Raw genomic sequence first — 27,223 nt, 5'->3', positions numbered from 1 at the left:
TATATATACAGCTGGATGTAATGCAACATTTCTTTTCTGCCACGGCTCTCAATCAAGGTTTGCACTTCCCCCAAAAAATATTTGGGCACCTGTGATCTAAAGTCTTTTGTTTTGCGCACATACGGTATGTCAGGGACTTTTTTTTTCTCTCTCCATCCGCTTTCACGGAGAGACTTTTGTTTTGTGCACGTCAGCTTGTGCGTGAAGGACTTTTATTTTGAAATGCCGCTTTCTGCCAGCTAGCAAGTTTCTGAAAAAATAAAGAAAAATATCCTCGGAGACTTGTGTGAGCTGATTAAACACACTCAGCAAACTACTCTGGATGCCACTGATATTGTAATCCATTATATAAATAATACTTATTTTTTCAATTCCGGAACAGCGTTCCAGAGACACCGCTGTCAGATTAGACAAATAAATAAAAGTTGTTTTGATCTGTTTAGATTAGCTGTTAGCAGATTTAGCTCCAGTCTTGGCTGTTTTACACACAGCAGGTAAGAATGACAATTCGTTATGTATATCTACAACGTCAGATGACTGTGTCTGTTCAAGAAAGATTAAGAAGGATTATGCCGTCGATCTCGGGGTATTTGTAGAGCTAGCACGACTGCTAAGCAGCTGTTTAGTCATCACTAGCCTGTTGAACTGTATTAAATCATTGTGAACCATCTGCTTTATAAACGTTTCGATAAACAGATCCAATATTATTAAGTTTTGTGACCCTCTTCAGAGGCCTGTATGGGCTGACCTGAGATATTTGGGTGTGGTGTACCTTAGTAGTTTAACATCTGTCTGGGCTGGTAACTAAAAGGTTGTAGGTTTAATCAAGTTTGCAGGAGAATTAATTATGTTTATCTGTTTAAGGATGTTATACTGACTGCAATCTTGCCTTGTGTTTGTTTACCTTGTCACATTTAAATAATAACGTTGTCTTTAAACAATAAATAAAAAATTAAACACTTAGTTTAATTCAATAATAACTTAAGTGTAAGTCGCTCAGTTTAAGATAATGCTAAATATGAATAAATTGGTTAGATCAACCTTAGAGTTGTATTTTTTATTATTTAGTAATTTAAAAAAATAATGATAATAATAAAGTAATTGGTTGATTAAATTATAATTAGCTCAGTATAAAATCATTTGCTAAATATGAATAATCAATAATAATTAAAAAAAAACAGTACTTAATCAACCATGGTGCTGTATTTTATACTATTTTGTGATTTAACTATTAAAAAAATAATAAAAATAATTATAATCCACCATGGCTGAATCAATAATAAGTGCTGTGTAAGTTGCTAAGGAAATAAAAACACCTGCTAAATATGAATAATCAATCAATAAAACCAGTTCTGAATGAACCTTGTAGTTTAATTTTAGATTTTATTATTTTGTAATATTTTTATAGAATAAATAAATGAATGAAGTAAAATAACAAAACAAAAAAAAAAAAATAGTGCAGTGTAGGTTGCTCAGGATAAATCCTCTAAATATGGATAACCAATCAATAAAACCAGTTCTGAATGAACCTTAGTGTTTAGTTTTATTATTTTGTAATATTTTTTATAAAATAAATTAATTCAGTAAAATAAAAAAATAGTGCAGTGTAGGTTGCTCAGGATAAATCATTTAAATATGAATAATCAATCAGTTAAACTAGTCCTGAATCAACCTTAGTGTTTTAATTTTTTTTAATAAATGAAGTAAAATAACAAAACATATTAAGAGCAGTGTTGGTCGTTCAGGATATAATCATCTAAATATAAATAATCATTCAATTAAAACAGTCCTGAATCAACCATCATATTCTGTATTTTTAATAGAAACTGTGATTATGTGTCATTTTTGTTGTGTTCAGAAACACCATGAAACTCTACAGTCTGAGCATCTTGTATAAAGGCTCGACGAAGGCCAACCTGCTGAAGGCGGCGTATGATCTGTCATCATTCAGTTTCTTCCAGAGATCCAGGTACAATATCTAGGTTCTAAGCTACAAAACTATTTTAGATGGCCAACAAAACCGTTCTCATTGCAGCGGACTGTAAATGGTTTCTGTTTCGCAGTGTACAGGAGTTTATGACGTTCACCAGTGCGCTGATTGTTGAGCGTTCATCATTAGGAACACGTGCAACTATCAAAGAGCAAGGTCAGTGATAACATTATCAAGAAGAAGTCTTATTAAATGTTCACCACTGGCCTGATTCTAGCTTTTGAGTTTAATTATAGCTTGTTCAGGATGAAGGACTAGTTATTAGATTCACTTTGTAATTAAAGCACCAAACATTTCCATTGCCATTTTAATGTTTTAGTAGCTTTTATACACTGTGTGTGTATGTATATTTAATTAAACTAAATTAAAATAAGAAACATTGCATTGGCATCTAGCTGGAAAAAATATTTTCAAAATGTACTTTTTAATATATATATATATATATATATATATATATATATATATATATATATATATATACTTTATTTCAGTTAATGTTTATTTCAGCTGTTTATTTTAAGGTTTTCATTCTAGATTCAAATGAACTGACAAGCATTTACATCACTGCATTTCTATTCAAACTTGTATGTCATGAATTTCAATGTATTTTTGATTCTTAATGATTCCTAATGTCTCTTTAAGTAAACCTATGTTGCATTTTATTTTAAGCATTATTATATTGTCTGCAAGTGTAGTTTTTGAGAAATAAACTTTTAAGATTAGAAGTGCATATTCAGAACAATTAGACAAATTTGTTCAGAACTGCAGTGGATTAATTAATCGTTTGTTTGTGTGTTCCCTCGTTAGAGTACTTGTGTCACGTGTACGTGCGAAATGACAGTCTCGGTGCTGTTGTGATCGCAGACAGTGAATATCCCTCCAGAGTCTGCTTCACTTTACTTGATAAGGTGCGTTATGTTGACTGTCTATCTGTCTATCTATCTGTCTATCTATCTATCTATCTATCTATCTATCTATCTATCTATCTATCTATCTGTCTGTCTGTCTATCTACAGTATCTGTCTATCTATCTATTTATCTATCCGTCCGTCTATCTATCTATCTATCTATCTATCTATCTATCTATCTATCTGTCTGTCTGTCTGTCTGTCTGTCTACAGTATCTATCTATCTATCTATCTATCTATCTATCTGTCTGTCTGTCTGTCTGTCTACAGTATCTATCTATCTATCTATCTATCTATCTATCTATCTATCTGTCTGTCTGTCTGTCTGTCTGTCTGTCTGTCTACAGTATCTATCTATCTATCTATCTATCTATCTATCTATCTGTCTGTCTGTCTGTCTGTCTGTCTGTCTGTCTACAGTATCTATCTATCTGTCTGTCTGTCTGTCTGTCTGTCTACAGTATCTATCTATCTATCTATCTATCTATCTATCTATCTATCTATCTATCTATCTATCTATCTATCTATCTATCTATCTGTCTGTCAACCATGGCTTTTAAAACTATATATATAATTTAAAATAATATTTTGAAAATAATAATTTTCCAGGATTTTTTGTATGTTTAGGAATGCTAATTTTCTCTCTGTAATGGTTGTGTGGTTGTCTGCAGGTGCTGGATGAGTTCTCCAGACAGGTCAACAGTACAGACTGGCCGTCTGGTTCTCCAGCCACCGTTCACTACACAGCACTGGACAGTCATCTGGCTAAATACCAGGTGAGTTCCGTTCACTAATAGTCAAACTGTGTAGGATAATGTCCACATTGTTATTCAAGGGGTTTAAAGGCAGTTTATTAGTAAACACAACACGTTTTATCACCCGTAACCGTTTTAGCATTCCCGTTTCACAGAATCCACGTGAGGCTGACGCTATGACCAAAGTGCAAGCAGAACTGGATGAAACCAAAATTATTTTGGTGAGCTTTCTTTAATTCACACTTTTTGGATTGTTTCAATCATCTATTTCACCTACATTGTGTTATCCAGTCTGCTGTATGTGTAAGTGTGCCGTGACTGTACACACAGAAGAGTTTGTTTGCCTTTAATGCGTTGGCATTTGTATTTAATTGAATCTGTGTTTCCCCAGCACAACACAATGGAGTCACTTCTGGAGAGAGGCGAGAAGCTGGATGATTTAGTTCAGAAATCTGAGCATCTGGGAAACCAATCAAAAGCCTTTTATAAAACGGTCAGTACTTTACATGCTTATGAAACACAGCAACAGAACATGCAGTTTATGATGTTATACATTATTATATAACTCTCTCTTGTTATTGCACAAGCTTACGGCTAGTGATTTGAACTAATCCCTAAAACCAAGTATTAAACCTAGCAACTGCCATAAGGCAAGAGACCCGAGATGAATAGCTTTAAAAGAAACGAATATATATATTACCTTACAAATATGTTTACAAATCTTAATGTAATCAACTATGTATTACATGTTTTCTGAAATTTTATGATCTATTAAATGTATATTTCCAGAAAATAAATTTGAATATAGGAAAAAGTGAGGTTCAGAATTCTTGTTTAAATTTGTTGACATACTAAAGTTAGTTTTATTTTTTCACAGAAGAGATTTTGGGTTTCTCTTTTCGTCACTCTGCAATTTAGAAAATTCTGTCAGCAGCCAGAAAAAAATATTAGGAATTAGATATTATATAAATGTAAAATTTCCACAATTCAGGATATAGAATAAATACCACAATTCAGGATATCGATATGAATAAAACTGTAAAATTTGGATTATGTAACTACTACCCAAGTGAAGAAAAAACTAATTCTCTAAAGATGTAATTGTCTACAGACACAAATAGTTAAAGTCAGGATTAAAGTTATTGTTTCATTATGTTGAAATATTAGCATTTTTACAGAGGGGATTTTAGGTATCTGTTTTTATCAGTACATAAATTAAAAATTACTGTCAACAGGCAGAAAGAAAAAATAAAGTGAAAAAAAATGTGGTGTATAAAATCAGGTGAATGATTTATGAACAAACCCTCCAGTAAAAATCTTCAGAATATAGATATGAGTAAAACTGTAAAATGTAGTTTATGTAAGTGCTGCTGAAGTGAAGAAAAAACTCTTTAAAGATAAGTGTTATAATTTAAATCTACTGATGTAAATAGATAAAGTCTAATAATAAAATTATTGTGAATGATTAAATCAACAAACACCTCTATATAAATGTTCAGAATATAGATATGAATAAAATTTGGCATTCATAAGTCCTACAGAAGTGGAGAAAAAAAAAACACGTTCTTTAAAGTATGTATTATTATAACAAAATCTACAGATGCAAGATAAAGCTCAATAAAACAAACACTTACATTTTCTTAAAAGTTTAAAAGAAACAACACATTATGCAAAGCCAAATATCCCAAAATCTCAAAATTGACCAGTGCCTGTAGTGTCTTTCTTTAAAAACCACATGGAAAATACTGAGGAAGTTGCTAATGTCAATAGGCAAGATCTCCCATTTTCTTCAGAAGATGTAATGTTGGTGTTTTTGTGTTTTAGGCACGCAAGCAGAACTCGTGCTGTGAGATCATGTGATCGGACTGAACTGGACTCTTCGGCCACCTCTTCTTTCTGGTTTTCTATTTCCCCCCCTCTCTTTCTCTCTGTCCTGGTGTGGGCTGGTGCTTTTATCACGCAGCAGTCATAGCGAATACACGAGACGGCCGATCCAACGCTAAACAACAACGGGCTCAGAGGGGGCTGATTTCCCATGATGCACCACACTCACTCTGCCATCGGTTTTCATGTTGTGTGAGAACTTGGTGTTCTTCTTGACGGTTCCTCAGGGTCTGGCACAAGCTCATAAACGGATCCGGATAAAAGCATAGAGGGGCTCGAGTCAAACGTCCCCGCTGTGCCTTACTTTAGATGCAGGTGTGTTGAATTAGCCTTATCTCACTGGAGGACATGCAAGTAACATGCTGTAATCTCTGTATTTTGACTCATTATTCAGCTTTGGCAGTTTTGAAGCGCCTTGTAGAGTGGACGTGTAGCGCGATGAATTCTTTTTAAATGTGAAAACGGTAAATAATGTGATAAGTATTGATGTGTTCATAGCGTTCGGATTCTCGATATTGTGTGTAAGTGACTGACCAAATTAAATGTTTCAGAGTCTGTTTGTGCACAATTCTTTTTCCTCTTGGAAATGTAAATAAATTACTGAATGGTATTGGGTTTGGTTTCTTGCATCAGGAGTTGGTTTTTAATACTTAAGAAACATTCCTGCAATATATACATTTGGTGGCTGATATCGAACATGTCGTGTGATATTTAAGAGTCCTAATAAAGCCTTAAAGTGTGGTTTTGTGTGAAATCAGCCCCCTTGACCCTTGTGAGACGGTAAACGCAGTTGTGTGTGTAAATCTGTGCTGTGTTAGTGATTGATCACATGACTCTCGTCTCGCTGGACTTCTCAAATGCTGAATCAAATCTAACGACGCTTTGCTGCTAACGGCCTGAAGACTCGACTCCTGAGTCCTGGTTTCAAGTTAATGTGCTTTTTCTCTTTTCTGTAAAGCTTAAATATACATGCACAAAAGTTTGGGTAAAACCAGCCGTATCTGGGTGAACCTGTCAAGATCATGTCCAGGTCTTATTTCACCCTAAAATCAGAAGAAAATCTCGTTTTAGACCATTTATGTTTTTGCATTTTGACAATAAGTTATATTAATGATATTTTCTCTCTGAATTGCCATGGGGATGTTCTTACTGTAAAAATAATAATATGTTAATGCATTCTTTTAACACTGTCTTTAAGTTCTATTTATATTTTAGCATTTTGACAATTTGTCAAAACCCCCCAATTTATGATATTGGCATTTTTTGCACAATTTATCATGAGAATGAAATCTCATTTTTTAAATTTTATACATATATTAAGAAAATAGGTAATGCACTCTTTCAAAAATAATCTAATAATAGGATTTTTTTTTTAAATTATATTCTGTTTTGATTCTGGAAATGTCATAAATAGAACCTTTCTGCATTCTGACAATTAAAAACCGTTTTCCCTAAATTTGACCCAATTCGTGATATTAAAGATATTTTCTCATCATTCTTTCAACAACAAATAGTAGAATGTTTGAAGTTGTATTTTCTTTAGATTTAAAAAATCTCATAATTAATATTGTTTTATTCTAAAAGTAAGAACACTCTTACGCAAACTCTAATGCATTCTTTTGACATTAATTAAATAGTAGGTTATAAAATAATAACAGTAATTATAATAGTAATTACATTTTGACTAATAGGAATAATTCTCCCCCAGTCATCATAATTGTACTGTAAAAGTGTGTATGTTGTAAAGTACTTAATATACTATAAAATGCCTTCAAGTTTATTTAGATGCAAGTAATAATAATAATAATAATAATGTATCACACAGTTAGGAATAACAGGATTTTAAGAATTGTTTTTTTTTAAAGTCTTACAGTAATGAGAATTTGGGGTTAAAATGTGCATAACGGTCATGAAAACAATCTCAAATTACTGTCTTAAAATATGCTTTACTTAAATTTTCCTTTGCTTTTTTGAGGAGAAATACAACCCTCTCTGTGGGACTCACTCATCTTAAGTTCATCACTAGGACATGTTCTTCTAACACTAATGTTGTGCTTTTTATGCGTCAGTAAAGGTGGACTGAGAGTGTCGTGTGTGTAGATCTTTATGTTCAGTTGAGGTTCTCCGACAATGGAAACATGACAGTGTTATATTGGGATCTAAATGAGTGTGTGTTTAATCGGTGTGCATCTGTCTGCCCTCAGCAATGGACAGGTTACACTTCATGTGTATGAATAACTAACCAACTGCTGATGTAGTGTCAGACCGTTTGAGGTGCCTTTTTCTGGGTTAGCCAAACCATTGCCGGCTCATTTTAGAAGAACACAATCACTAAGTGATGTTTCAGACTAGTTTTCCCCTTCACATACTCGTTAATTGTACTAAAACGTAATATGTTGACTAATAAATATTTGGCAGTAACAAAAAATGCCTCTCATCAGTTTTTAACCAGTAACCTGTGCTATAACTTGTCACGTGATCAAATGAGTAGTCAGTGTTGAAATCAAATAGCCGAATCTGTCCATTTCTCCATGTTATACAGCTATAAAAGCATTATCAAACGGATTATATTAGCTGATGAACTATTGAACTGTTAATATGAATAGTAAATCTCATGAAACATGTCCAAGGCATATTTCAGTCCAAAATCGAGACAAAAATAAAACATCATACATTTTTTAATGGGAACTTTGAAGTTGTTTTTGCATGTTTTTGATGACGGGGGGGTCATGATGATGGGATTGTCTTCGAAGTAGATCAGTCACACAGAAAATCAATGACATCCAATCACTGGACATAAGAGATACATAACTCCTTGAAATGAAGCGATCACAAACCTTGAGCTTCTCTGTGTGATCTCTGTCAGTCTGGCCTCCTTCACCGCCTGCTCCATCACCGATCTCATGGCATTCTGGGTAAATTAAAGCACATGAGAGACTCGTCAGGTGAGCCAAACCACAAACACCGCTTCAGTGCTGTGTGAGGACACAAATGTATCTGAATCCCTCGATTTCCTCTATTGTAAACCTGTACGGCTTGTACTTTAACGTTTTCTTAATAAGCTAAAGACATAGCATTTTTATGTTCAAAACACTGTCATGTGTGCTGTTTGAAAACAGATGGGGGAAAATGAATTCGCTTGTAATGTATAATAATTAATTTTATTAATATTATAATTTAGTATCTTAAATAGCAATTAATCGCATGCATTTTTTACATAATATGTGTGTGCTTATTAATTATATATAAATACACACGTGGAATCATATATTTAAAAGCTAAAAGGGAAGTTTGTTATTATTTTGCAGGCTTTTTTTGTTTATTCTCGCTGGTCCAAACACTATTGCATCACCATCCGATGAGCTTTTGAGTCTCTACGCTTTCTCATCCTTTCCTGCATTTGCATTCGTGAGGGCTGTTGTCTAAATGGTAAAAACAGTGTATTGAAAAAAAGAATGCATATAAAATATAATTTCTAGAATGGATATAAAACAAACATTTAAGGATGTCACCTGTTCAAGCATTCTCTGCATCTTCTCGATGACCGAGATCCTCTGACTGCTGTTTTCTTTCAGACTCTTCTTGTATGTTTTGTTGAGCGTCTCGGTTTTCTCCAGTTTCCTCTTCAGCTCTTTCTGATGCTCCTGCTCCTGTTCATTAGATGCCTGCCTTGTTTCTGCTGCCTCTGAATCACACACAACACACAGCAACTCAAATAACCATGGAACATTATGACAGAAATGAAGCATTACGCCAAAAGAGGTTTCCAAAGTAGTTCACCCAAAATATGAAAATCTGCTCATATTCGGTGCAGCCAAGATGTAGATGAGTTTGTTTCTTCATCAAATTTGTAGAAATGTAGCATTGCATCAGTGTCTCATCAATGGATGTTCTGCAGTGAATGGGTGCCGTGAGAATGAGAGTCCAAACAGCTGATAAACACATCACAATACTCCACTCAACTCCAGTCCATCAGTTAATATCTAGTGAAGTGAAAAGCTGTCATTAAAACTTTTTTAACTTTAAACCATTGCTTCTGGTCGAAATACAAGTCCTTTATCCAGTAAATGGTTTTCTCCAGTAAAAAAGTCTTCTTGTCTGAATCAGGAGAGAAATCTGCACAGATCAAGCAAAACACTCCATAACAGCTCTAAACCAATATGCGAGTTGATTTTGATGTGAGACAACAGAAGACATGCTTTTTCACCAGAGGAAGCATTATTTTCATTAATTATAGACTCGTATTTTGGCCACAAGTGATAGCTTAAAGTTTAAAAACGTCTTGATGAATGATTTGTTCCTTACAAACGCATAGCTTTTGGCTTCTTAAGACATTAACTGATGGACTAGATTGGTGTAGATTACTTGTGGATTATTGTGATGTTTTTATCAGCTGTTTGGACTCTCATTCTGACGGCACCCATTCACTACAGAGCATCCATTGATGAGACACTGATGCAATGTTACATTTCTCCAAATCTGATGAAGAAACAAACTCATCCTAATCTTGGATGGCCTGAGGCTGAGCACATTTTCAGCAAATTTGGGTGAACTTTTCCTTCAAATCATTCCAGTCTGTAGATTTCTTTCTTTTTTTCTTTTAAGTAAAACATTAGATGGCTTACATTTACATTTCAACACCTTTTTATGAGTCAGCCAGTCATAACAGAGGTCATTTACATTTAGAAACCTTAAAGTTACAGTAGTCTATTTAATTCTGTTTAATAACTGGTTCTGGTCAAAGAAACCTTTTCCAACATTAAAAGTGGACTTTACACAAAATTATACAGTGCTAAAAAACTACAAACATTTTTAATAGTTTAGGAGCTTGTATACAGATGACATCCAGATGAGAGTGTGTGCTAAAACTAAAACTATATAAAAGAACTTCCATTAAAAACTTAAAATAGACTTAAAAAAATAAAACCAAATAAAAATTTGATATATATGTATTTTATTAATAAATCGTATTTTATTTCAGCTAGTTGCAAACTTAAAATAGACTTTAACAAAAATAAAATAAACTTATAAATTAAAAAAAAGTATTTTATTTCAGCTAGTTGCAAACTTAAAATAGACTAACAAAATTAAAATAAACGAATAACATTTTTTTAATAAAAAAGTATTTTATTTCAGCTAGCTGCAAACTTAAAATAAACTTTAACAAAAATAAAATAAATTTATACAAAAATTAAAAAAGAAAACAAAAGTATTTTATTGCAGCTAGTTGCCGATGCAACATTTCCTATTTTCATTCAATTTAGGTTAAAAACTCAAACTGAACTAAATTAATAAAAACCACATAGACATTAAAAAACAATGATAAAAACACTAAATTCACAAAACTAAAATTAAAGTCAAAACTGAAAATACAAAAGTAAATCGTTCAAAATATTAGTGAAACAATAGAGTTGACTCTAAAACCAGAAAAAACTTTTTTTTTTTAACTGAAATGCCAAGCAAACATTTCACATCTTTATATAGTTTAACTTGATAAAATAACTAAAACTGGAAAAAAGGATACAAAAATATATATACAGAAAACTATATCTTTAAAATAAGAATAATAGTAATAATAATAATGAGAAAAACACTACCAAGTTAATTAAAATTGAAATAAAAACAGATACTATTTAAATGAGAGCTACTTATTAAAACAATACCAGTATCTCAGTGATGCTAATGATGCTAATGGTGTACCATGAGAGCGATGCGGTCCTCTTTGACACTGGGGTCCTGGGGCAGACGACACAGACACTGATCCAGCTCAAGCCCAAAATCCCTCTGAAGCATCTCACTGAACACCTCTGCCATCAACAGTGAGGACAGAGACTCGACAGAGAGATTGAGTCCAGCGGAGGGGTGTAAAACCACAGACGGACCTTCTGGAAGTGACAAATCACCATCCTGGATGACAGGGAAGAAATCTGAATTATATATATATATATATATATATATATATATGCATACTATTTCTACACTGATGTCGGTCAGTACCAGATGTTTTTGTGCTAATTTTGTCCAGTCTTCATCTGCTGGCACTAGATTCCACACATCTGGCAACGACACCACAACTGTCTCGATTTTATCTCCGGAAATATATCTCAGCTTCGCTATCTTGTGCCTTCAGGGAGAGAAAGACATTTAGAGACGTGTGCCGATTACTAATGAATGTATAGAAGGCATAACGTGACTCAGTAAAATTGTCAATGTTTTTGAAAGAAGTCTCTATTTTTGATCAAATAAATGCAGCCTAGATTAGCAATTAGTCTTATATGTGAGGTTATGCTAAAATATAATTTATTCCTGTTATGCAAAGCTGAATTTTTTCAGCACAACTGCTTCAGAAATCATTCTAATGCATGCTCGAGAACAACATTTTTATTTTCAGGATTCTTCGATCAATAGAAAGTTCAAAAGAACAGCACTGATTTAAAATAGAAAAGTTTGTAAGGTTAGAAATGTGTTTGTCACTTTTGATCAATTTAATGCATGCTCGCTAAATATAAAAAATATTAATTTCTTTTAAAATACTCTCATGGAACCCAAACGGATTATGAACGAGTATTAAAAAAACATTCCATTTTGCTACTCGCAAAAGAGAGATCATGTTGAGGAGCTACATGAACATAGTTATACATGCATGCATACATACTTACATACATACATACATATATATATATATATATATGTGTGTGTGTGTGTGTGTGTGTGTGTGTGTATGTGATCCTGAAGCACAAAACCAGTCTTAAAGGTATTTTTTTTAGAAATGTATACATCATCTGAAAGCTGAATAAATAATATTTCCATTGCTGTATGGTTTATTAGGATCTGACAATATTTGGCTGAGATACAACTATTTGAAAATCTGGAATCTGAGGGAGCAAAAAAATCTAAATACAGAGAAAATCATCTTTAAAGTTCTTCAAATTAATTCTTAGCAATGCATATTACTAAACAAAAGTTAATTTGTGATATATTTACAGTAGGACATTAACAAAATATCTTAATGGAACATGATCTTAACTTAATATCCTAATGATTTTTGGCATAAAAGAAAAATCTATGATTTTGACTCGTACAATGTATTTTTGACTATTGCTACAAATATACCCAAGAGACTTCAGACTGCTTTTGTGCTCCAGGGTCACACACACACACACACACACACATACATGCACATACATATATATATATATATATATATATATATATATATATATATATATATATATATATATATATATATATATATATATATATATATACTGTACACAAACATACACACACCTTATATTTAGATAAAACAAAAAGTACAGATAATACCCATCCTAAATGATCAACACACAAACTACTCCATGCTTTCTGTCATCTGATTGATAGTTTAGACTTTCTAGCAAGAAAAGGGCCTTTTATTATATATGCAAAAAATGCAGACCTTCAATCTTTACTGCTTCTATAAGTAAGTGATACTGAATGAATTAGCTGCTTTTGAACTAACTGAATGAGTCAATGATTCAGTGACTCTTCTTAAAGATTCGTTTGTTGAATGAATCAGCTGTCTGAATGAATCAGATAAACGAATGACTCAATCATTAGAACAGTTTAAGTTTTTTATTTAGAGTATCATTTAATAAAATAAAAAAACTTAAATACCCATGTTTTTTTTAACATTGGGAAAATGTTCTTTAAATTACTAAAATGTTCTTCAAAGTAAGAAAAACTGTAAGAATTGTTCACTAAAAGGTTGTTTGGCGCATCGCTCAGTTTTGGAGCTTGTATTGTGTGGTTTCAGAGACGTTGAGGACTGAATGCTCTTACTTTGAGAAGTGCAGTGGGATGCACGGCTTCCTTTGAGAGGTCACAACACTGAGTACAAGTCCTCAAGACACGGCATCGACAAACAGCAGAACCTGCAGAGAACACATCTGAATCTGACAATCTGAGAACTCACCGATTTGAGATTTTCGTTTTTGTGTTTGGAATAAATAAACTCAATGTTATCTAACAAAACAATACATATTAAAGGCTATGAAGACAAATCAAGTAAATGTAACCATGTGAGCCTTTATATTATGTCCACAAATCACATTTCACTCTAAAATTGTAACATTACAATCTAAAAACAAAAATAAGGCTTTTAAAGCAGAAGTGAAATTTCATGAAGAAAAAAAAAAAGAAGATAAATGATAAACAAAAGCTCAGAGTTTTGATTATTCCATTACAGTCTCTTTACAGTCAATGCAATCATAAAAATAGACTTGTGTGATTATAATTATTGCATTTGGTGCTTGTTCACTGACGTTTAGCAGAGAATCCCAGAACATAAGCCTCATGCACTTCTGACAGAAACATTGAAATATTTCCATGGGTTTCTCACATTTACTTGTGCAATGTAAATTCTGCATTCAGTAAGACAGCACATCTCAAACACATTAAACAGTGCGTCTGTCCGAGCATATGACGGACCGAGCTGCTTAAACTACTGTGAAACAAACTATAAACTATGTCTTACCAGTTTTTAAATGCCTTAATATGAAGCTTGTGACATGTTAAGAACAAACTGGATTGTGCATTTTTCTGCATTTTTCTGCAGCAGCTCAGTCTGTGTCCTCGCTATACTAGCGGTAGGAATCTATGGGTATCTCACGATTCGCTTCGATTAACGATGCATCACAATGTTGTCATACAATCTGTATATCTATTAGGGTTGGGAATCTTCAGGTACTTCATGATCCGCTCCAAGTCGATTCTGGGTGTCACGATCCATTTCCAAAACGATTCTTGATCTACATTTTTCCCCAATGAATTCTTCTGCTGTGCAAATAAATCTTTACAACTTTACATCTTAAACAAAATTGCAGTTATATGCTTTTTTTTATAGTTGGAATCTCTTTATGTCAGTTATGCTATCTTAAATATAGGGTCTGAATCTAGACTGGTTTCACAATTCAATTCAATTACGATTGTCATTATCAACTCAATATCACTTTGCGTCACATTCTCAGTTTTCAATATTACTGCACAAATTTATTTTGTGCAAAACTAACTTTATTTTATTATTTTTTATTATACAAGCACAGCAGACTTTTTTTTTTAAACAATTACTTATTACTTATCTTTAAGTGTCCGAAAGTTTACAGACGATCGTTGAGGATTTTTATTTCATCATTATTGCCGTTTGATTATCTCTGATGAGATCATAGACGGTGACAGCTTTAACAGGCTTCATTCACGCACACATTGATTTCCATATCAGATGTTTTGTGCTGCTCTGAAAACATAACTGACTGTGTGTACATCAAATTCATATAAAAGTATTCAAAAATGCAAGTGCATTTTCAGGACAACAAACACAAAGTGCAGGTGAACGTCTGTCAGTGCGCGAGCTTCGTGCATCTAATAGTACTGCATTGCAAACGGCAGAAATTAAAGCATATCTACAATAAAACACGGTGGGTGGAAGCACAGATTGTCAAGCAATGTGCACGTGTCTCACAGTGTAAATTCTGTGCAATGAAGACGTCCCACGTGCCATATGCGGGAAAAATAAACGAGCTCAGATTTGTTGAAGAGAGAATATGATGCATCACAGAAACGATTTTTTCTCCCACTCCTACAAACTACTATATGTCGATACAAATGGTATTGCCTCATATCGAATGGTAGAAAAATCTATAAATCATACAAGCTCAATATACCGCTCACCCCTAATGGTCACATGATCCGTCAAAAGAGCAACAGGCGTACCCTAACGGAGAATGCATCATCTGTGGACTCGCAAACATCTGCTTCACTCTCCATCTGGTTTGATCCCACGTGAAAGCGACACATTCCTCTCAGAGGAAGAGGATGCTCGAGCGGGAAACTCTTGGTCCAGGACAGCTGGAGGTGGAAGAGGTCGGAGGGCAGGTGCAGGTTTGGGTACCGCCGCTGAAGCTCCAGATAAACACAGGCCTGTCTGAAAGAATCAAGAGGAAATCTCGCATAGCTTGTTCTATCGTTGTATGTTTATACTTATATTCCTGAGAGACACTATATATCCACACATGCAGCTCAACTTGAGTTTCTGACTGACTTGCGTGTCCCTGGAGAAACAGGAGAACAACGGAGAGCTGTGTGTGGATGTGGTGCTGCTCTTTCTGGGCGCTTCTTCCTCGGAGGCGGCCCTCCATCTTTTTCGTTTTTGGTGCATGGTGTCTCCTCCTCACGGCCCTCCACCAACGTCCTCCCTGAGTCACGCCACAAAGACCTGTTAAAATCAGGACAGTCTTCGAGGACGGTCACACAGAAACAACAGAACGATGCGCTGAAATAAATCTGTAATGTTCTTGTAACACTCAACACTTTTATTCGGAGAGAGGATTACATTGATCAGAAATGAGGAGTAAAGACATTTACAAACAAATTCTGTTCTTTTGAACTTTCTATTAATCAGACATTTCAGAAAAAGAAAATTTATCACGGTTTCCATGAACAGTTTTCCTCATTGATAATAATCAGGAATGTTTCTCGACAAGCAAATCAGCATATTAAAAGGATTTCTGAAGACTGGAGTAATGATGCTGAAAAATTCACCTGCGCATCACGGGAATAAATTACATTTTAGAATTAATTAAAGTATAAAATGTTTTTTTTTTAATTGTAATAGTATTTCACAATTTTCACAATGTAATGCAGCGGAGGAGGAGGAGATTTGAAGGGCTGACAGAAAGAAACCAGAGAAACAGACAAAACTTCTGAAAAACAACATGGTAATTCATTAAATGCATAATGTATAATGTATATGCAGAGCGTCTTGACACCAAATATTTACATTTTTAGATTAAAAATTGTGTTTCATTTTAACCTCTGAGAACCATCATTTTAAGAAACAAAACATTATTTATAATTAGGGCAAATGTAACCTTTCATTGTTACAGATATTCATTGTTGGCGCATGTTTACATGCAAAATCCGATTTTCATAAAATAGTCGACATACGTGTACAATTAAAATATGCACACTACCATTTAGGAGCAATAAGATTCTATTAAAAAAAATTATAGTTTTATTCTGCAAGGATGCATTAAAAAGAATCCACAAAAAATGTTTTTAACATTGATAACAATCAGTAATGTTTCGCGAGCAGCAAATCGGCATATTATAATGATTTCTGAAGTGTTTCTGGAGTAATGATATACTGGAAATTCAGCTTTGACATCACAGGAATGAATTACATTTTTGAAACACATTCAAATATAAGATCAATATTTTAAATGCTAATAATATTTAACAGTGTACATGTTTAGAGGAAATTAATATTTCTGTGCTTTAAAAAAATGTCAATGTGAACTCGAAGTAATAGTTACTACACAAACCCTGCTAATGCAAATACACTGAGATGCACACAAAATATGAGCATTTCTATTATATAGCGGCCTCTTTAAAAGGATGTTATTGAAATATTACCCAAAAACCTTTCTGAGCACCTGTCCCTTCAGCGTCTGAACTGTCTGTGCCACTCAGCTGATGGGCTTCAGGAGGTCCTGGACCGCTTTCACCAACACTTTCTCTCCCACCAGAGACACACGACCCACTACAACACTACAGAACAAACCACAAACACACCTCAAATAATCACATCAACTCAGGTTATGATTCATTTGATTCAGAAAAAAGCAAACACACAGACCTCACTGGAAAATGAACCTCCTGATCCACAATCCCATTATGCTCCTGCATCTGTGTGACCACCCCGGTGAACACACGCTGCCTCATCTGAACACACACTTATTTAGTGTTCATACAATCATAAATCAGAAAGTGTATCTTCATGCACAAGTGTATCTTCATACATAATGAACAAATCCTCATCATAAGCGTTACAGAGACGGCAGTTTAATGCAGTTTTCCCGCACACACTATTAGGAGAGGTGTTGATTAATGTCCTTCGATATTTAAGAATGTAAACTTGCTAGTGTTTTGTGTTCTTGCTCTGTTTTTCCTCTACATTAATGCGTTTGTTTGTCTTCTGTCAGGTCATAAAAAAGGCGTTTCTCATCAGCGGCATCAAGCGGTCAGACTGAGTAACTGCAGTTGAAACGTTTTTAACCGCGTTTGGCTGTAAATAAAACACGAGAGACCGTACAAAAACATTAAACGCGATGTATAAATTCTTAAATAGTTTATAAGTCTTTGTTATTCTCTATAGTCGGTCGTACTCGTATCAAAGCGAGATCGTGTGGTTTGACCTGCATTTCTCTTCCGGTACCGTGGGTGGCGCTGAGGCGCAGCGCGGTTTAATGTCTCACTCGTCTCTGCACAAAAACACGTGTTATCAATAGACATATAAATACCATAAGACAGTAATAGAAATGGACACAGCGACCGCATTGGAACTCAATTGAGACAAGTGAAGCCCATTTTAGCACTTCCGTTTCTGACGCGCACATAGACATATAAATACCTAGACGCCTCATTGGCCGCTTTGAGCCGTTGCCGCGATACGTCAAAGCAAACCCCATGTTGGTGAGGGCAAGACTGCCTTAAAACAAATGAAAGTAAACGGGGAGCTGCGGTTTTTACTGAATAAAAACACGACAACGTTCACATTTATCAACCGATTTCAGAGGTTTGTGATCTACGTGCATTTAAAAAAAAAACTTTGCCTCCAGTTATTTAGTTAGGTTTGGAAATTTAGGTTTGGTTATTAATTGAAAGCTTACATTTGTCTCACTTGTTGATTTCGTTGATTTTTTCGGTTTACAAATCTGTTAATTTAGTATAACTGTAACATATTCATGTAATGTAATTGGAATGTACCTTGGAAGTTCAAAAAGGTGGAAGCTCAAAAGAGGAATCTTTATATTACCAAACTTCAGGGAGATGAAGAGTAGATATAAGTCATGATCTGCAAGATTAAACACAATACATTCTGAGGCATCGGAGCAGTTCGCAAACCATTTGATTCAGATCGGGACTCCGAAGCGCGATCCACGCATTTGATCGGGGCTTCGGAGTTCGCAAACCATTTGATTCAGATCGGGACTCCGAAGCGCGATTCACGAATCATTTGATCGGGGCTTCGGAGTTCGCAAACCATTTGATTCGGATCGGGACTCCGAAGCGCGATCCACGAATCATTTGATCGGGGCTTCGGAGTTCGCAAACCATTTGATTCGGATCGGGACTCCGAAGCGCGATCCACGAATCATTTGATCGGGGCTTCGGAGTTCGCAAACCATTTGATTCGGATCGGGACTCCGAAGCGCGATCCACGAATCATTTGATCGGGGCTTCGGAGTTCGCAAACCATTTGATTCGGATCGGGACTCCGAAGCGCGATTCACGAATCATTTGATCGGGGCTTTGGAGTTCGCAAAATATTTGATTCGGATCGGGACTCCGAATCGCGTTTCGCGAATCATGATCGGGGCTTCGGAGTTCGCAAAATATTTTATTCAGATCAGGACTCCGAAGCGCGTTTCACGAATCATTTGATCGGGGCTTCGGAGTTCGCAAAACATTTGATTCAGATCGGGACTCCGAAGCGCGATTCACGAATCATTTGATCGGGGCTTCGGAGTTCGCAAACCATTTGATTCAGATCGGGACTCCGAAGCGCGATTCACGAATCATTTGAGATCAGGTCTTTCGAGCGGATTTGCAAAGCATTTGATTCTATCATGTAGGCTACCAGATCAAGTTTTAATAAAGAGAAAAGAGGTTTAGAGACAAATTTTTAATAATAGCCTGTTAGTTATCCCTCAGTCCATAGCATCAGTAACTGTATTATTTAGTAAGGGAAAATTAAAACAAAATAGGATGAGTTTCAATTTTTATTTTATGTAGCAATGGTCATCTTAACCTCTGTGTAGTGTTCAGGGTATTTCAGGACCCCAAATTAAATTCTAATTCATCTAAATGACATGACACTTAATGACTTTACCAAAACAGAAATTGGGATGTCTGATTGTATATTAGTGTAATAAAATCACTCAGAATGTTCATATAGTGCTTTTGTTTAAAATTGTAATTTTAAATGGTTTCCAGTAAATGGCAGAAATCTACCACTTAAGTACGGCAATTTTTTTTTCATATGACCATGTATGAAAGCAAGAAATGTAGATATACTTTAAAGTAAACTACATATTTATTTTGTATAAGCATTTCATTTAAACGGGTAATACTTTTTTTTACAAATTTAATATTTAAACAAATTCCATATCAACTGTATAGTAAAAACATTAAAGGAAGTGATGTTACAATTCATGATTGTCTAGATATTGGTGTTTTTAATTTCACCTCTTAAAGCACTTTCTTTCTTTTATCATTGCAAATATCAGTATTCAACATTTTGGGATTAAAACATCAAAACATTATGCATTTGTAATTGCAGGTTAAATGCAGTTATATCTTGCATTAAACAGTATGTGTAAACATCTGTCGGGGTCTCTAGAGAGCGATGTGTAGAGGATTAAAACTTGAGCCAGAGGTTCTTCGCCGCTATGAGGAGACCTTTGACGTTAACGTTCTTCCATCTGGTCTCATCATCCACCCTGATGCTCCACACCTTGGTGCAGATGGCAAAGTGGTGGACCCAAATGAAGAACCTCCCTGTGGCCTGGTAGAGGTTAAATTCCCTGATGTGAAAGAAATTGGAGAGGCATCCCACGTTGAGTTTATTGGGGACCATGCAAAACTGAGAAAGAAACACACAATTGGCATTCCACGGTCAGCTGATGGTTACTGGCTTAGTTAACCTGGTGTGATCTTGTGACAAATACAAGAGGTGACTTCCATGTGGAGAGGGTATGGAGAGATGATGAGCTGATCACAGAGATCACGGCTAAAGTTGTTGAATTCTACTTGGGCATATACATTAATTTTTTGCTAGGAAGAAAATAGGCATGAAGAATTTACCAACAAATGATGTTCCTGTTCTATAGTGAATGTAGTTCTATAGTGTTCTATTACAAGAAAAAACAGTTACCCCAACAAGTCATGCTTCAATTAATTATATTTTATTGTTATTTATGTTATATTGTTATTTATGTTATATTGTTGCCACATACCTACCCCAAACTGGAAAAATATCTCAGGAGGGGTTGGTGATTTCTGATGTGTTCAGAATCTGAAACGATATTGCAGATCATAAGTAAAAGTAAAGAGTTAGATTTTTATAAAAAATTTCTGACTTAAATTTTACCCCTAAAATCTAAGCATTAAATTCAGAAAAAAAAAGGACACTGAGAAGTATGTGACAGATTATATGTATAATGTTGGTTAAAACCCTGGCTGAGAAGGTAACAAAAGCTTAAACTTACTATAAGATAGCAAAATTTGCTTATCACAAAGCAGAGAAGTTACTAGCAGGTGAAGAGAAGCATGGTGTCACTAGCAGGTGAAGAGAAGCATGGTGTCACTAGCAGGTGTGTAGATGATGCTGATGTCACTAGCAGGTGTGTAGATGATGCTGATGTCACTAGCAGGTGAGGAGGAGCATGATGTCACTAGCAGGTGAGTAGATGATGTTGATGTCACTAGCAGTTGAGTAGATGATGCTGATGTCACTAGCAGGTAAGGAGGAGCATGATGTCACTAGCAGGTGAGTAATGCATCTCTCTCGGCAAGCATTCGAATAATGTATCTCTTAAATTGTGAGTGTAGTTGCATCTGATCAAATGTGCATTCTTATTCATTAGCTTGGGTTAAACTAATTTTACTTTTTTGGATCAGCAGCTGTGCTAATGATGTCTCTATTTTGTTTCTATGTTTTGCCATGGACTAGGATTTTCACAAGCTCCAGTCTGGATCCAGAACACCTGAGAAGAGATGATGCTGACCCCTCAGAAGACACCAGATGATGCTAACCCTGAATCAACAAACAGAACTAACAAATATTGCTACAAGTGTGACTGCATCATATAATAATTATTAATTAATAATGTTCATCGTCTGGCTGACTACGTCTTGTATTCATTTTTCTAAAAATCCTGTCAAATGTGCACAAACTGACAGTCACCAACATAAGCTACTACTAAATATTGTAGAAACATAATTTTCTGTAAAGTTGCTTTGTAACTATTTGTATTGTAAAAAGCGCTATACAAATAAACTTGAATTGAATCGAGTAGATGATGCTGATGTCAGTAGCAGGTGTGTAGATGATGCTGAAGTCACTGGCATGTGTGTAGATGATGCTGATGTCAGTAGCAGGTATTTTTTCCAGCTCCTTTATTTTTCCCATGCCTCAGCAAGAGCACTTAATTAACATAAAGCAAACAACAATACATGTATTATTTTGTGTTAAACATAACACTTTAATAAAAACAACAGTTAAATAACCTACAAACTATTATAAAATAATGTTTGTTCAACTGCTCGTATTTCCTACATTGTCATAGATTTTATTGATAACTTTAAATGTCTTTATTAATTTTGTGTGACTTCAGCCAGAAAGAGAGCAGTAAAAAAGAATGATGGCAAAAGTATAAAAACACAGCTTCACTAACCTGCTCGACTGTTAGCATAACTGCTACCATGTGCTACATTAAATGTATAACGTTACATCTAACAATACAAATAAAACATACTATATTTGATTACTGTCTATAGTTGCCGATAAGCTTTTAATATAAGTTATTGTTTTAGTTAACACATTACACTCACCTGGGACTGGAAGGCTGTTGTAATCGTGCTCGAGCACCATCTCGAGATTTAGAGCTCTGCACTACAAACATCCCGTTTTGACGCGTGATTTAACGTCTCTGCAACTTTTCCACGCAAACCTGGAAGGCACAGCCCACGGTGCGAGATCGACCATACTCCGGTTGGACACGGCCCTCATCCTCCGTGAAGTACTTGGCACACCTTTCCACACAGTAATTGTCGCCTCCTTCTCTCGCCATATAGCCCAATTTCAACGCGTTTTTTATTTTCGTAGGTGGGAAAACTATGAAATGCTAAATAAGATTTTTTTTAATTAGAACACTAAGGCACACTATACACATCTGAATACTTTTAGTCTCCGCCATTGTTCTGCAGGCGAATGAACGCTATAGCGCTTTCACTGGAAAATAACTTGAGATCTGGGATTCGGGGCGAGTTCGCAAAACATTTGATTCAAATCGGGACTCCGAAGCGCGTTTCACGAATCATTTGATCGGGGCTTCGGAGTTCACAAAACATTTGATTCAGATCGGGACTCCGAAGCGCGTTTCGCGAATCATTTGATCGGGGCTTCGGAGTTCACAAAACATTTGATTCAGATCGGGACTCCGAATCGCGTTTCGCGAATCATTTGATCGGGGCTTCGGAGTTCACAAAACATTTGATTCAGATCGGGACTCCGAAGCGCGTTTCGCGAATCATTTGATCGGGGCTTCGGAGTTCACAAAACATTTGATTCAGATCGGGACTCCGAAGCGCGTTTCACGAATCATTTGATCGGGGCTTCGGAGTTCACAAAACATTTGATTCAGATCGGGACTCCGAATCGCGTTTCGCGAATCATTTGATCGGGGCTTCGGAGTTCACAAAACATTTGATTCAGATCGGGACTCCGAAGCGCGTTTCGCGAATCATTTGATCGGGGCTTCGGAGTTCACAAAACATTTGATTCAGATCGGGACTCCGAAGCGCATTTCGCGAATCATTTGATCGGAGCTTCGGAGTTCACATAACATTTGATTCAGATCGGGACTCCGAAGCGCATTTCGCGAATCATTTGATCGGAGCTTCGGAGTTCACATAACATTTGATTCAGATCGGGACTCCGAAGCGAGTTTCGCGAATCATTTGATCGGAGCTTCGGAGTTCACATAACATTTGATTCAGATCGGAACTCGCGAATCATTTGATCGGGGCTTCGGAGTTCACAAAACATTTGATTCAGATCTGAACTCCGAAGCGCGTTTCACGAATCATTTGAGATCAGGCCTTTCAAGCGGATTTGCAAAACATTTGATTCTATCATATATTAGTCTAGATCAACTTTTAATAAAGATAAAAGAGGTTTAGAGACAGATTTTTGTTAATAGCCTGTTAGTAATCCCACAGTCCATAGCATCAGTAACTGTATAATTTAGTAAGGGAAAATTAAAACAAAATAGGATGAGTTTAATTTTTTTTATTTTATTTTTGTAGCAATGGTCATCTTAACCTCTGTGCAGTGTTTAGGGTATTTCAAATTAAATTCTAATTCTAATACTGCATCTTACAAGTGTTTATTTGAGTTGAATATTTCGATATTCATGTAAGGAAACAAAGCCATAATTTGTTAAGTTTACATTTAAATTTATTCATTTAGCAGACGCTTTTATCCAAAGCGACTTACAAATGAGGATAAAAAACAACACAACAAAAACAACAAAAAGAGCAACAAAAAGTTTATAAGCGAGAATAAACAAGATGCATGCAATATGAAGGCAGATATTGTCTGATAAGTTAAGAAATAATATAAAATAAAAATGCTTAAAAATTTTGCCAAAAAATATTTGACTAAAAAAGTCCAGATGATTCAAGCTGTTCGTGACTGTGAGTGTAACAGCAGCAGCAGAGATTATTAACCGTAAATGAAAACATTTAAAACTTTGATTCCTCGATTAAAAAAAATAAAATAAAAATGTAGCAAAACATTACATTCAGATGATATGTAGAACTCTCTGTGATTATCAGTGTCAGACTGTGTGTGTTGTCTTGTCCGGGACTCGTGGGACAGGCGTACTACTCTGTGACATCGTCATCCTGGGGAGGGACTTTGAGAGGATTCAGATCATCCCAGGAGCCAAACACAGGAACACACACACACACACACACACACACACACACACACACACGGTTCTGGCGTCCAAACAACATCTTACAACTGTTACAGCACTTACTCAGAGTGACACATAGCATAGCTTTTAGCCTCATGGTTGCAGTTTGAGGTTTAGGAATTAGTTTTATTATTTTTTTTTTTTTTTTAGCCTTTATGTTTATGTGTTTTAATAATTTTAGCATTTCAACTTTTTTGTAAAAAGTTACTACTTTAATTTAACTACTTAATTTATAGCGCTTTTTACTTTACAAATCATTGCAAAGCAACTTTACAGAAAATTACGTTTCTGCAATATTTAGTAGTAGCTTACACGATTTATCTGTATCATTTTACTTTAGCTTTATTTCAATTACAGAAAACTGTTTTTAGTAGTTTCAGTCTAAGTTAACAACAATGACACATATTTGGTTGCTTTGGGAATCACTAGTTAGGAAAAAAAGTGTGTTTGCTTATTTTACATATTTATTTATTTTTAAATTATATATTTTTTGTACGAGTTTCTGTCTTCTGCTGAATGCTAAAAAGATGATGCTTTAAACACCAAACGGTTGATGGTACCCATTCACTTCCATAGTATTTCTTCCTCTATTATAGAAGTCAATGGGTGCCGTCAACTGTTCGCACTCAAAAAAACATCTTCTTTAGTGTTCAGCAGAAAAAACAATACTTGTTCAGGCTGAGGAAGAGTAAACGATCGCAGGATTTGATTGTCTGATTCCTCTCACACAGACAATACAGTTATAGGAGTGTTAATCTAAACTGTGTTTGAATATGAAGCACTTTTTGTGTGTGAAGACATTTGTGAATCAACCAATCAGCTGTCACTCGATTTCAGAGCCGCTAACTAGAATAAGATCACAGCTACTTTTATTTTCAGTATAAATATGGAGTTGAACACAAGGCTAGATGAAATACTGTGATAAAGATAAAGCATATTTATAATCATCGAGGCTCCTGCAGACGTATGTTTTAGGAAGATTGTCCAGGGTTTATTTTTTACTCTTTTCTTTTACCCACCACCGTTCGACTCGGACACAAACACGAGAGATTTTAATCTGATGAAGGTCATGGTGTTCTTCTTCACCGCAGAGAATGATGCTCTTCCTCTTGTTTTCAAGCTCAAATATCTGAACATCCTTAAATCATTTACTGCGAAGGATTTACTAAAATATAAATGAGTTCATGTTTAAAACAAGAACAAATATCTGTCAGCGGCTAAGAAAAACAATAGTTTTCACCTTTGGCAGAATTTTTTTCCCTATTTAAAGAATTAACCAATAAAAATCTAAAAATAAATATATTGAGTAGATAATAAAAATTTATATCTGAGGTCATTGTGCATCTCCTGCAAATGTCTTGGTTTCATGATGTTCATATATTAGCACTGGAATACAGAGTGTAATAATTTTTTCTTCCCCAGATTATTACTGATGTGAGGAAGCAGTGAGGAATCCGCTGTATAGTGATCATGCTCTCTGCCCTTTAACCTCTCAAATCTGAATATATACGCCAATGAATCTAATTTTATATAAAGTATGAAGAGATCTGTAATATACTTGACTGTATGTAATGAGAAAATAAATTACTTAATGCAACATCCATTATTTCTTTGCTGGGTTTAAGTTTTATTTATGAATGATTATGTCATCTTTTAATATAAACATGAGTGCAGTATTAGCATTTGTATCAACATTATTGGAAATGTCTGAATGAATCAGAATCAAACGATTAAGTGATTAATGCAGAGATTTTCTTCCTTAGTATTTCTGTCTTGTTTTCAAACGATTAATCGCTTGAGAATATGAGCTGGGTCATTCTGTCGATTCATTCAGGGCTGCTCTGGGTTTAGTACAAACACAACATTAGTCTATAGGGAGGTATAGTCTTGTCTCTTGGAAATGCAGAGAACAGCTTTCCTTAAGGCTGTCCTTGTCCTGTTTGCAAATGGCTAAAAGGGAAGAAAAAAGAATCCATAGAATAAGTTCACAGTTTGTTCATTGTTTGTTCATGTTCGTTATTGAATTAACTAACATTAACTAAAGGACTAGTATTCTAAAGTGTTACCACTTAATCTTTGTAAATAAGTAACGGTAGTGAAATTAAAGAGAGAAGATTTAGCTCCATCATTAATCTAGACAGTCAAAATGCTCACTATGTATATTGTGCTCATACCACCATTTAGTTTATTATATAAACGGCAATATAAGTTAAAACGTAATAAGAATTCATTTAAACTTTGAATTCTTATAGTCTCCGCTTTCACTGCTAACTACAGTTTGCGATATCGCTATCTATTATTAATAGTCTGACACTGGAGGTTAATTAAGCTGTCAACATAATGTTAAAAATAACCAAAAATATCGAGAAAGAACAGCTGAGTCTTACCTGTGAACGATAACATCCCGAGATCTGTTTTTATTATCGTGTGACGGTTTGAAGGTGTCCAATCTGTCGATGAGTCAGGTAAGTTTTCTACTGTCGATGCGAGAGTTATGAGAGTGAGTTGCCCGCTCCAATATGGCGGCGACGTTGACGTGCGGTTGAGCGGCCAATGAGGCATCTAGGTATTTATGGGTGCATCCGAAAACTGAAAAATGCTGCCTTCGGAGGTCGCATTCCAAGGTAGGGAAGTATCAAGGCACGTCCAAAATCAATGTAAGCTTCATTTCCTGTCTCCTGAGATGCCTTCATCTGGCCGGTTTTTTAAGACAGCAGTAAGGTCATTGATGACGTTGCTCGGTGAACTTTGTGAATCGTCATGCAACGTAACCTAATTAATATTCAAACGCCTTTCTTTCGCACTGAGATTGGTCAGCTACAGAGCCGTTGAATGGAAAACGAAAAACGTCACTTTACGTAATTAATATTCATGAGAAGCAAG

General features: G+C 35.1%; 1 protein-coding gene and 1 long non-coding RNA gene across 2 annotated transcripts; one reads left to right on the top strand and one right to left on the bottom strand.

The window, feature by feature from the left end:
• The first annotated feature begins 221 nt into the window (after nucleotides 1-221).
• On the top strand, nucleotides 222-6,147 carry LOC127966827 (synaptobrevin homolog YKT6). The gene is made up of 9 exons (XM_052568110.1): nucleotides 222-336; nucleotides 444-494; nucleotides 1,859-1,969; nucleotides 2,064-2,146; nucleotides 2,798-2,898; nucleotides 3,570-3,674; nucleotides 3,809-3,874; nucleotides 4,045-4,146; nucleotides 5,478-6,147. Exons 1-9 carry the CDS (start codon nucleotides 323-325, stop codon nucleotides 5,511-5,513), a joined length of 669 nt encoding a protein of 222 aa, XP_052424070.1. The 5' UTR covers nucleotides 222-322; the 3' UTR covers nucleotides 5,514-6,147.
• A 12,972-nt stretch (nucleotides 6,148-19,119) lies between these two features.
• On the bottom strand, nucleotides 19,120-27,070 carry LOC127966829 (uncharacterized). The gene is made up of 4 exons (XR_008155708.1): nucleotides 26,728-27,070; nucleotides 22,191-26,290; nucleotides 20,598-20,652; nucleotides 19,120-20,220 (listed from the first exon to the last, which is right to left on the bottom strand). It is a non-coding gene; the product is annotated as an uncharacterized LOC127966829 (long non-coding RNA).
• Between the last annotated feature and the right edge of the window lie 153 nt (nucleotides 27,071-27,223).

The sequence above is a fragment of the Carassius gibelio genome, chromosome B10 (assembly GCF_023724105.1).
Source record: "Carassius gibelio isolate Cgi1373 ecotype wild population from Czech Republic chromosome B10, carGib1.2-hapl.c, whole genome shotgun sequence".
NCBI classification, from domain to species: domain Eukaryota; kingdom Metazoa; phylum Chordata; class Actinopteri; order Cypriniformes; family Cyprinidae; genus Carassius; species Carassius gibelio.
Note: the sequence above shows the minus strand (reverse complement) of the source record. Positions and strands in the feature narration are given on the sequence as shown.

Excerpts from the sequence above, each read along its gene's own strand:
- LOC127966827 (XM_052568110.1), top strand. Across the intron at positions 2,147-2,797 it reads TGCAACTATCAAAGAGCAAG|AGTACTTGTGTCACGTGTAC; the intron begins GTCAGTGATAAC and ends TTCCCTCGTTAG. Across the intron at positions 3,875-4,044 it reads ATGAAACCAAAATTATTTTG|CACAACACAATGGAGTCACT; the intron begins GTGAGCTTTCTT and ends GTGTTTCCCCAG.